The 11,965-nt window shown below is 30.7% G+C and overlaps 1 protein-coding gene across 1 annotated transcript in view; it reads left to right on the top strand.

The window, feature by feature from the left end:
• Window positions 1-827: 827 nt before the first annotated feature.
• LOC145004291 (DNA-directed RNA polymerase III subunit 2-like) overlaps window positions 828-11,965 on the top strand; it is a 16,048-nt gene continuing 4,910 nt past the window's right edge. Inside the window, exons 1-29 of the mRNA XM_078963183.1 lie at window positions 828-990; window positions 1,066-1,246; window positions 2,940-3,014; window positions 3,121-3,205; window positions 3,751-3,872; window positions 4,615-4,707; window positions 4,914-4,989; window positions 5,062-5,205; window positions 5,661-5,725; window positions 6,157-6,262; window positions 6,411-6,521; window positions 6,853-6,912; window positions 7,249-7,272; window positions 7,364-7,414; window positions 7,493-7,591; window positions 8,248-8,307; window positions 8,398-8,490; window positions 9,176-9,277; window positions 9,394-9,504; window positions 9,590-9,706; window positions 9,867-9,983; window positions 10,079-10,159; window positions 10,249-10,353; window positions 10,447-10,527; window positions 10,627-10,758; window positions 11,115-11,159; window positions 11,507-11,584; window positions 11,677-11,816; window positions 11,906-11,965. The exon at window positions 11,906-11,965 is cut by the window's right edge and continues 28 nt beyond it. Of these exons, the coding sequence (XP_078819309.1) occupies window positions 2,986-3,014; window positions 3,121-3,205; window positions 3,751-3,872; window positions 4,615-4,707; window positions 4,914-4,989; window positions 5,062-5,205; window positions 5,661-5,725; window positions 6,157-6,262; window positions 6,411-6,521; window positions 6,853-6,912; window positions 7,249-7,272; window positions 7,364-7,414; window positions 7,493-7,591; window positions 8,248-8,307; window positions 8,398-8,490; window positions 9,176-9,277; window positions 9,394-9,504; window positions 9,590-9,706; window positions 9,867-9,983; window positions 10,079-10,159; window positions 10,249-10,353; window positions 10,447-10,527; window positions 10,627-10,758; window positions 11,115-11,159; window positions 11,507-11,584; window positions 11,677-11,816; window positions 11,906-11,965 (2,387 nt within the window). The 5' untranslated portion in view covers window positions 828-990; window positions 1,066-1,246; window positions 2,940-2,985. The remainder of the gene's footprint in view (window positions 991-1,065; window positions 1,247-2,939; window positions 3,015-3,120; window positions 3,206-3,750; window positions 3,873-4,614; window positions 4,708-4,913; window positions 4,990-5,061; window positions 5,206-5,660; window positions 5,726-6,156; window positions 6,263-6,410; window positions 6,522-6,852; window positions 6,913-7,248; window positions 7,273-7,363; window positions 7,415-7,492; window positions 7,592-8,247; window positions 8,308-8,397; window positions 8,491-9,175; window positions 9,278-9,393; window positions 9,505-9,589; window positions 9,707-9,866; window positions 9,984-10,078; window positions 10,160-10,248; window positions 10,354-10,446; window positions 10,528-10,626; window positions 10,759-11,114; window positions 11,160-11,506; window positions 11,585-11,676; window positions 11,817-11,905) is intronic.

Below are 11,965 nucleotides of genomic sequence, written 5' to 3'. Positions count from 1 at the left end.
AACCTTTTAAATAACCATTCCCAAACACCCCTAATTCAGTCTCCGCCGACCACTCCGTTTGTACGCATGACTTCTAAAATGCCCCATATTTGCAAAAAATACTCCCTGCTTGACGGCCGACTTTAATCGTGCTCCATTCTCCGCCATTGAAGCTTCCATTTTGCCGCCTCCACTCCCTTGCTCGAGAGAAACAGGTGCGGTTCGTTAATTTGCTTAGAAGAAACAATATTAATTTCTTATTTATATACTAAGTGATCATTGTGCTCAATCCTCATGTGCTACATCCTCCGCCATCTTAACTTCTTATTTCGCTATATTCGGTGGTCATTTTTCTTATACAAAAATATTGTTTTACATTCTGTGGTTGTTTTACTGTTGTTTGGTCCTGTGGTTTTTTTAGCATAAACAGTTAGAAAAAACTGCTTGGTAATGTGACCTTTTATTCTTCAAAGCATAAACATTTACATTAAATGTTAAAGTGTATTATTTTTACGTAAAAAATATATAAACACGTAAAAATAATACAATTAAACATTTAATATATATAAAAATACATAAAAATCTATATAAGAAAACCAAAATAATACGTAAATATACAAAAATACATATAAATACATAATACATAAAAAAAAATTAAAAAAAAAAAACAAAAAAAATATACGCAGCAGATTTTTAAAAGATTTCGGTTAAAAAAAAAAACACAAAAAATATGTAAATACGCAGCAGATTTTTAAAAGATTTCGGTTAAAAACCCGCCTCTTCCCCACCACACAGCATTGGGCTGGACTTTTCTCACCTCTTCTAACCTAATCTTTAAAAAAAAAAAAAAAAAAAAAAAAAGACGCACTAAACGAAAAAAAGAAACACAGAAGATCGCTCCAGCCGTTCTCCTTCTTCGTTCTCAGCTCTCTTCTCGTCGATCGCCGACTCCAGCCGCTCGCCGGTCGCCGCTGCTGCTTCCCGGTGCTCGTTCTTTGCTGCCATCGTCAGGTTCTCACTATAATCCTTAAATTTCTTACCCTTCTAACCTCAAACTGATTCTAATCTTCCATTTTCTTCAACCAGTATAGGATAGATTCAAAGCCTGGGAATCTTCTGGGGTTACAATTATCCCAGTGTTGCCCAGCCTGCTGATAGTTGTGCTAGTGAGTTAGGGGATGTACCGGCAGCTTTTGCAAGAGCTAAACAGCTCTATGCACTAGAGTCAATCGGGGCTGTGCTTTGTGGTCAAAAACAGATGGCTGAGGTTTTTTTTTTTTTATTTTTTATTTTTTATTTTTTATTTTTTTTATATATATATAATTTTTTTGTAAATTGCAATCAGTAGCATTCAATTTGCTATTTGGGTTACTTATCTTTTGGGTTGTCATTACACTATTGAATTGGATTTCAACCGAGTAAGTAATTCTTGCATATTGGATTTCAACCCAAAATGTTATTTGTTTAAAAGATGATTGGCCTAAAGAGCAAATTAGCCCTTTTATAAGTTGACAGGGAAATTGTTATTGATAATAGTAAATTAGTAATGTTGTTTGATACGAATGTTTTTTGTAGGAAGTTACTTCTATTCTTGTTGACAATGGTGTACCTAATGAGAAGATTTTGAAAAACTTTTGAGGTTCAAAATCCAAAATGGTGGATTGTTGTATACTTTAGTTATAATTTATTTCAAGCATCTCAGTTTGGAATCATGGAATAACATCAGTTTTTTTAGATGTAAATGTACAATTTTACCCTCATAGAAGCTCTCCACATGTTGGAAACTAGGTGATACCGAAGGGCAAGAAGACTGTGTACTCTATATATTTATTTACTCGGTATCAAAATTTAATGGTCCAAATTCTGAAGTGTATGCATTGTTTGACAACATTAGAGAATCGAATTTTGTTCCTTTGATCTTTGGTGCCAAATTCTAAAAAAGTTTGGTATTAAAAAACTATTTTCGGTTTATTAAATTACTTTATTTAAAATCTTTTAATATCTGCAGCAGCCTGTAGACATTAAAAAAACAAACATGCTTCACATTACAGTCTCCAGCACTTTGGTCCACCTCTTCTGTTGCAGAGGGCTGCAGAGGTGGTCCGCAGACTTCAGACAGTTTCACTTCGAAAAAACAAACAACACCTTAAAAAACAATCTGTTTTTTTTTTCTCTTTAAGTCACAAATACATCTCAAGTTTTTTTTGTTCTTCAATTTTGTTAATGTTCACTACTATCCTTTTGTCTTTCTTTCATCTTCCTTGATCAAATTTAAAGAAGAGTACTACTTTTGTTCAAGTTTTTGTGATTCCACCTTTTCGCAATAGTCCTTTGGATGAGCTAATCTATATGATGATAATTGTTCAGCTATTAGTCTTAATAATAGTCCTGTAGGTGTGATTTGTGATTCACTGATAGTTTTTGTTATGTTTAGATTATAATGGCTATAGTTTACTTATTTTTAGATTATAATTGCTATTATCGTTAAGGTAACTATATATTTGAGTTTCTAATAACCCGTCACTAAACATGAAATAGCATATCGCTGCATCACCAATGCAGGGATATACTTTTTATAGCCTGACAATATTTCATCAGCCAACTAACAATCACACAATAAACTCAATCAAGCACGTTTACAAAGCAATGCAAACGGGCTAATTCTTCATTCATTTTGTTTTTAGGGTTCCTTTTTCAAGTAAAATTGATTTTGTTTGTTGTTAATATTTTGTTACGGTTCTGTTAAAAATTGACGTGTTTAAATTAAAATATGCTGATCATTTTGTTGATTTGTTGAAATTCAATATGTTTAAGTTCAAATGTGTCAACCTTTTTGTGGGCTTGTTTAAAAAAACAATATTGTTAGTTGCTACTTGCTAGCACTTAATATCAAATGGTTAGTTGTTACTAATTAATAATTACGAGCTATTATTTAATTATATTATGTATTCTATTTCTAGGTGCCCAAGTGAAAATTCGGTCTATAACCAGTAACCACCACTACTAATGGGGGTGACTTTGGATGCAAGTCAAGGGTATGCAATATATTTAATGATAAATTGATTTCATCATTTTTCTCACTTCAATATATATATATATATATATATATATATATATATATATATATTGTTTTTGTTACAGTATGAGAGAAGTTGACAGGCAATTCCTTGCTGCTCCTGTAAAGTCTGCTGTTGATAAGTTTCAGCTACTTCCCGAGTTTCTCAAGGTAAATGCACTTAAATTTAAGTATTCAATTAGCCATTGGTGAAAATTGAAAGGATCACTTCCTTGTAGAAATATAAGGATGTTTTAGTAAAACTGTTGGAAATCTCTAGATTGTCAATCTCAAGAAATCTGCTAGTTGCAGTAAGGGTCTGTTTATGGCAGGACTTCAAAAAGAGTAAACTGTAAAGGGTTGAGTAATTTCTTAAAGGGTTAAGTAAATGAATTGAAGTGGCATCCTATTTTCATTTCTTTGTATTACAATATCGTATTTTGAAAAATCTACCACTGATAGTAAATATTATCTGGATACAAAGCAATTTCAATTGCTATAATTGGGTTGCTTTTTCAAAGTATATTTCCTTAATAAATAGAGAAAACAGTTGAAAGTACAATGTTGTAATTTAGTTGGTGATTTTAAAGTACAACGCTTTAATAAGAAGACAGTTGAAAGTGCATTGTTATAATAGAAAGAAAGGAAAGTAAGATACTATAATACATTGCTGTTTATATATTAGTATGTGTGTGTTAACTTTTAAAGAGTTGCAGGTGAGGGGATTAGTGAAGGAACATTTGGACTCCTTTAATTATTTTGTCAATACTGAAATAAAGAAGATTGTTCGTGCTAATGACCTTGTGAAAAGTAGATTGGATGATAAGGTCTATCTCAGGTAGAAGAATGCCATTCTATGTCTTTTTTTTTTTTTTTTTTTTTTTTTTTTTTTGTAAATTCTATATCATTTAAAGATCCAATTTTGTAATTCATGTGCTTTGCTAACACATTCCACTTGCTACTTAAATGCAAGTATATTGATTCTATAGTCAGTTTCTTATTAAGTAGTTTTTATTATGATGGAATCGGAGAAAGAATGGAATTACTCATTCCATTGGAAATTTGGAATAATAAAAAGCTATTTCTTTTTGATTCCATCATGGAATGAAATGAAAGATCGCAACATGACCTTTATTTTTATGTAACTTTTTTAAAAATACTGCGATTTTCATTAAGTTATTATCTTGTTTTCTAAATTAATCAAAAACTATAATATTTTCTTTTATACTATACTCTTATCTGAGTTAAAACTATACATTGTATTTTCGTATGTTTAATATTCCATTCCATCTTGCCAAACAAACCCATAAGTGTTGTGTGGGTAAATGATGTTATATTAAATATTTGAGATAATCAGGGAATTTTTTTAAAAAAAAATTAGGAGCTAATAGGGAACGCCCCTTCCCCTAACTTTCTCTATTAAGTTGTTCTTTCAGCAACAAGTCAAAAAGAAACACACCTCTATAGCTTACCAGACTAAGTCCTGTCTGATTAAGTAGATTAAGTCAAGAAGAAACACCATTTAGTTCTTTTATTATAATAATCTTATTTTTTTTTATCTTTTTGTGTGGTTATGGCAGATATAGAGATGTTTGGATTGGAACACCTTCTGTGGTTGTTGATGGTGTTACCGATGAAATGAGTCCTCAAAAGTGTCGGCTAGGTGACATGACGTAAGCATTGAGGGAAAATTACAAAAAACCCCCTTCATATATATATATATATATATATATATATATATATATATATAGAGAGAGAGAGAGAGAGAGAGAGAGAGAGAGAGAGAAGTTGTATAACAATGTGACAACGCTTGACCATCTCCATCCTGCCTTAATTTTATACTTGTGATTTTTTATTTTTGTTTTTGTTCATTTTTTAGGTATTCGGCTCCAATATATGTGAACATTGAGTATTGCAATGGCAATCATGGTCAAAATACCCATCCACTGTTTAAAGTAAGTTCTAATTTCTTTGTTAATATTTTCATCATCACTTTCTGAGCTTAAATGTTAAATCTTTCATTGCAGAGAGAAGTTATTATAGGTAGAATGCCTATCATGTTAAAGAGCAGTAAATGTGTCCTTTATGGGAAAGATGAAGATGAACTTGCAAAAGTAGGTGAATGCCCACTTGACCCGGGCGGATATTTTGTTGTGAAAGGAAATGAAAAGGTGACCTATATAATCTCAAGTTTATACACTTTTAATGCCATAAATGGATAAATGCAAAAAAAAAAAAATAGCAATATACTTTTGGTTATATATTTTTTGTAGCATCTTATTTTAATTTCTTTCGTTTACAACGTTGTGCTTCCGTTTATTTCTTATTAGGACATTGCACTTTTAAAAATCTACCCAGTTAAGCATTGTACTTTTGATTTTGAGTTTTTTGGTTTATAAATTAGGTATATGTTTTTATCCTTTTTTTTTGTAATATTGTTTTTTGATTGAACGCATGTTTAAAAGACACTTACTCTATTTCTATCAATTCCTAATAAACTTTTTTTTTACTTGAAAGCTAAAACAAAATGTGACTTCTAATGTGGAGTTGAATATATTTCTATATCTTGTCTATCAATCATTATTGATTTTATTAATGGTATGCTATTTTTTTTTTATTCTTCCAGGTTATTTTAATTCAAGAACAACTTTCAAAGAACAGGATAATCATAGACACAGATAAGAAGGGTTGGTGAGTATTAACTTCCCAAATTTTATGCTAATTTAACAAAAGGGCAAATTGTGGAAGATAGCAACGTACCTTGCCTCCTTTACCAATATTAGACAATGTGCTTTGTTTTTACCCATTATGACATGCTTACATTTTTAGTGATAATAGCAATATGTAACCCATAATAACAATGTAGTTACATTTCTTTCTTGCATAATAGCAACCCACTTGTATTTCTTTATGCATAATAGCAACATACTTACATTTCTTTACCAATTATAGCAATATGTACCAATTACAACACATTGCTCACATTGTTAGCATAAGTATATTGTTATTCTGGGTAAAAAATATAAGTACACTGCTATTATTAGTATAAAATAAAGTACATTGCTATTTCTCCCACCATTTAGTTCACTGAATACGTACGTCCTTCCTGTTTCTCTATCCAGCATCCAGGCATCTATTATGAGCAGCACAGCAATGACAAAGAGTAAAACAGTTATAGTAATGGAGAAAGAGAAAATATATTTGAGTTTGAATTCTTTTACTTCCAAGGTATAGTTTTTATCTGTATATGATTTATTTCCTTAGAATTTTGTTTATATGATTCCAAGATAAATTTTTTATTACTTCTTATAACAGATTTGAGATTCCTCTTCATTGTTTTCGTTTTGTTCTGTTTCTTTATTGGCTTTTCTTTTAGGTTCCCATCATGGTGGTTATGAAAGCTATGGGTATGGAAAGTGATCAGGAAGTTGTGCAAATGCTTGGTAGAGATCCTCAGTATGCTGCTCTGCTTTTGCCATCTATTGAGGTATGCTTCATGTTGACTTTGTCAACATTGAATTGAAGAGAAGCCTACGATTGTTTATAAAAAATGTAGTAATAATGCCTTATTTTGACAACTTTGACTTTTTTCCAACCTTTGCTTTGTATTTGGATTACATTTCTATAATCGGTCAATATTTTGTGGTACAATGTTGTAATAGGAATAAATGAAAGTATGCTCTGCTATAATAAACAAATCAATGAATATACATTGGTATTTCTCACATTTAATCCTAATTTTTATATCAAATGCAAAAGTAACCTATATGTGCTTGGTAAAAGACAATTAATACCTTGTTTTATCATTCCCATTTCAGGATTGTGCAAATCATGGTATTTATACACAAGAACAAGCTTTGGAATTTCTTGAAAAAAAGGTACATTCTATTGTTAACACGGGTACCAGAAACTTTGATTAATTGATAATTTCTTTTAAATTAATTTTAAGTTCAGATAATTCTATAGTGTAATGCATCAAAAAAGATTCTCCGAACATTTATTCATGATATTCAGTTAGAGGAAATGATGGGAATTGACTTCCATGAGTTTTAGGATGGAATGCTGAAATCCACTGATCAAAGGATTTGTGTATTCCAATGGAATTCAATTCCGTACTCATTTTCTTACTTAATACTGACAATTACATACTGAAACATCTTTTTTTGCTTACACATATTATGTCCGTTTCTGATTATTCATGTGTTTAATGCCAGCATAAGAAGAACAAGTTTGGTAAGGTATGTATCCTATTAAGGCTTATGGTTCATTTTATTTAGATATTTCAGAGTTTGGTTGATGTGTAACAGAAGGGTATTGTTGTCCATTTAGGATGAGGGAGCTTTGGGTGTTCTTCGGAATATCTTTATTGCCATAGTTCGGGTGAGTCAGATAGTCAAATAAAGTCAATGATTGAATATATGATTTTTTAATGTATTGTATATCTATCTATCTCTCTAGGTGCGAGATAATAATTTTCATCCAAAATGCGTATATGTTGTGGTAATGTTGAGACGCATGATGGATGCACTTTTAAACAAGGATTCCATGGATGACAAAGTAAGTTATGTACTTTAATTGACTTATTTATCATATTATCCTACTTTCAGTTCTTCCTACAATCCTACTACAACATTATACTCTAAGAATCTACATAATTATACAGAATACAAAGCAATTTTCACTGCTACAATTGGGTTGATTTTTCGAAGTGTAAATATGAAAAAAAAAAAATGAAAGTAAGATGCTATAGTACACAAATAAATGAAAGTTTATTGCAATTTTTTGTGTGTGCACTTTCATTGATTTATTTCTTATAAGGTAAGTGCAAATATTGCAACATACCTACATTGATTTATTATTTATAGCATCCTACTTTCAGTTCCTCATATTACAACATTATACTTTAAAAAATCTACACAATTATAACTATGTCAATGAATTACAAAGCAATTTTCACTTCTACCATTGGGAGATTTTTCAAAGTATAATGTCCTAATAAGAAAAAAAAATTGAAAGTAAAGTGCTATATTTGGATAGGGTTTTTAGAGTGCTAAGAAAATGGTTTGAAGTATAATGCTGTAATAGAAAACTGGAAGTAGGATGCTAGAGTACACAAATAAATGAATTTACATTGCTATTTTTTGCATTCAGCCGTGTGTATATACACACACACACAGAGTACTTTACTGATTGTCAATTCAATGAGTTTACAGGATTATATAGGCAATAAGCGACTAGAGCTTTCGGGGCAATTAATATCAATATTATTTGAGGTGAGTTGCTTGACAAGATTACTTTTTTTAGTGTTATTTTCATCAGTGTTAATTTTTTTATAAAATATTTGGTTAAATTTCATATTTCAGGACCTGTTCAAGACACTGAATACCAATTTAGCTAAGCTTGTAGATTCAATCCTAAACAAGAGCAGTCGTTCTAGCAGGTTTGATATATCTCAGGTATGTCAGTTTTATTAATCTTTACCTACCATGTGATACATACTATACTAGTAACTTATTTTATTGTCATCTTTTTGTTAAATAAAATATTTGTGTCTAAACATTTTAAACTTTGAAATCAGTGTTAGACTGTTTTCATATTATAACAGGATTAATCCAACACACTTCAATTTATTTGTTTATTATAGCATCCTACTTTCAAATCTTTGTACTTCCAATTTTATCTTCCTAAGGTTTTGTACAATGCTATAATAGGCAGAAATGGAAGCAGGATGCTATAGTAACCATTTTTTTTGAAATTAACAAATTCAAAAGAATATGAAAAATTATACTAATAATATTGTCTGTGTTTTCAAATTAACTACAGTAGATTACTCCTCAAATGAAGATTTATTCACAGCTATACAAGAAGATTTGGTCAATTTTTTAAACATGTTTGAATATGATTAATTTAACAGAAAACTTATGAATGATTTTTAGTGTGCATAGTTGGAATCTAGATATTTTATAAATATGACTGATTAACAGTACTCAAAACGATGTAGTTTTGAGTAAAAAGTTCATCCTTCTGGTTTAGTGGGCACACATGGTTCTTGTGGAGTTATAAAACCACTCAAAACGACATAGTTTTGAGCTTTTGTTGTGCTTAAACAGTTTATAATTTATATTTTTTATTTTTATGCAGCATCTAATGAAAGATGATATTACTAATGGCTTGGAGCGCAGCCTCTCTACTGGAAATTGGAACGTTCAGCGATTTAAGATGGACAGAAAAGGCATAACACAGGTGATTATTTCCCTTTTTCTAGTATACTTTATTCGTGTCAACTTTATCCATAAAAGTATATGTTATGTTATGTTCACAATCTATAAAAAGAAATCTGAAAAATTCACTTGTAACAGATTGTTTCAAGGCTGTCCTTCATTGCAGCATATGGATACATGACAAAAATTTCACCACAGTTTGAAAAGTCAAGGAAAGTCAGTGGACCTAGGGCCTTACAACCTAGCCAGGTATGTGCCACATATATATCAATCTTGAAGTGTCACATCACGACCCAAAACTACGTCGTTTTGATGTGTTGTACTACAATGACAGTGGGGAATGCTTTGCCCATGTGACACTCCTGAAGGTGAACAATGTGGATTGGTGAAAAATTTGGCTTTGATGACCCATGTTACAACTGATGAAGAGGAAGGCCCTATTATTACCTTGGTATTTCTTGCTTTCATGATTTTTTTTTATAATTATTTGTATATATATATATATATATATATATATATATTGTGAAGTTGAAATTTATTTTGTTTTAATAAACAAATCAGTTAAAGTATGTTGCTATTTGTAGAATCTAAACATCTTTGTTGTCAATCAGTGTTCCTGCTTGGGAGTTGAAGACTTGTCTCAACTTTCTGGAGAAGAACTTCATTCACCAAGTTCATATCTCATCACATTAAATGGTCTTATCCTTGGAAAGCATAGGAAGCCACAGGTTATATCCATATATTACACTTTTTGATATAATTATTTAATGTTATCACATCATTATATTCATATTTATCTACTCTTTTATATAAAAATTTCTAGTTCTTTGCTAATGCAATGAGGAAACTGAGAAGGGCGGGTAAAATAGCAGATTTTGTAAGCGTTTATGTCAATGAGAAACAAGTAAGCAAGCAAGCTCTCCAGACTTTCAAAATTCACAAAGTCACATGTGTTGCACAGCCAGGGGTAAAATGGTCATTTTTTTTTGGCAGCGTTGTGTTTATATAGCTTCAGATGGTGGGCGTGTTTGTCGGCCACTTGTTATTGCTGACAAAGGTGTTTCAAGAATTAAGCATCATCACATGAAAGAGTTGAAGGTATGTTGATACCCAATCAGTTAAATGCAAGAAATAGCAATGTAATTTCATCTTTATAATTTATAACATTCTATTTTCATTTCTTCATTAAAGGATGGAGTTCGCAATTTCGATAGCTTTCTACAGGAAGGATTGATAGAGTATCTTGACGTCAATGAAGAGAACAATGCTTTGGTTTGTTAATTTTTCAACTTTTTGGAAATAAAAATATTCCAAATGATTATATATATATATATATATAACTTGCGTTCTTATTTAATTTTATGATCTTAGATTGCTTTATATGAAGGAGAAGCCACCAGTGAGACAACACATATTGAAATAGAACCTTTCACAGTCTTAGGTGTTTGTGCTGGGCTCATTCCTTTTCCTCATCATAACCAGTCCCCAAGAAATACCTATCAGGTCCTTATTCCTACTTTTTTATAGTCAAATTGTAGGAAATAGCAATGTACTTTACTCTTTTTACCAATATAGGCAATGTACTTTATTCTTTACACAAGATAATAGCAACATACTTAAATTTTTTAGCTATATGTAACCTCAAACTCGTAGGATACTAAGATGTACTTTATTTTAAGCATTATACAAATAGTACCAATATGTAACATGAAACTTGTTATACATTGCTGTTACCAGTAAAGAAAATGTAAGTATGTTGTTGTTAAGGATAAAATTGGTAGTGAGAGTAGAGCAAATTGTGTCCTTTTCCTTTTCAATTCTGTCTTTGTTATGCTGGATGATTATGTTTTTGCTTTCAGTGTGCCATGGGAAAGCAAGCAATGGGTAATATTGCATATAACCAGGTATATAAATTTCTCTACTTCCTACACTAGTCATCAAATTTTATATTGGTAATAAAAAACTCATTAATTATATTTCAATACAAAAATACAGGCAAACAAAACATGATCATGGAATGTCATGATTTGTTCCATTACCTTGCTTATTCCATTTCTGTTCTTTTTTCATTCCATTCCATTCAACGAAACATACCCCAAATGTTTATTACATGTTTACATGCATTAGATTATATATATATATATTATATATATATATATATATGTATATATATATATATATATATATATATATATATATATATTTATGTGTAGTGACTTGAGACTTGCATGTTGTGTTTCTTTAAATGAAGCTATGTCGGATGGATACTTTGATCTACCTTTTGGCTTATCCTCAACGACCACTATTGACAACTCGAACAATTGAGCTGGTATATATTTTGTCTTATCTCACCAAATTATACAAGTTCATTGCTTTTCTTTATTAGTAAAAATAAATGTAAAAAGTTCCTTTCTTTTTTAGGTTGGGTATGATAAGCTTGGAGCTGGACAAAATGCAACTGTTGCAGTTATGAGTTATAGTGGTTATGATATTGAAGATGCCATTGTTATGAATAAATCATCTTTGGATCGTGGTTTTGGTCGTTGTATTGTAATGAAAAGGTACTTATAACATTATCCGTATTATCTATTATCTGTTTGACTGTTGTCTGTTGTTAAAGTTGCTTTCTTTTATGCATTTTCCTAAACAGGCACACAGCTGCCTTTCAGAAATATCAGAATTCATGTGATAAGTTTTCTCCACCCAGTCG

Source organism: Lactuca saligna, chromosome 7 (assembly GCF_052625555.1).
Source record: "Lactuca saligna cultivar CGN05327 chromosome 7, ASM5262555v1, whole genome shotgun sequence".
NCBI classification, from domain to species: Eukaryota; Viridiplantae; Streptophyta; class Magnoliopsida; order Asterales; family Asteraceae; genus Lactuca; species Lactuca saligna.
This window is presented reverse-complemented; position numbering and strand designations above follow the sequence as displayed.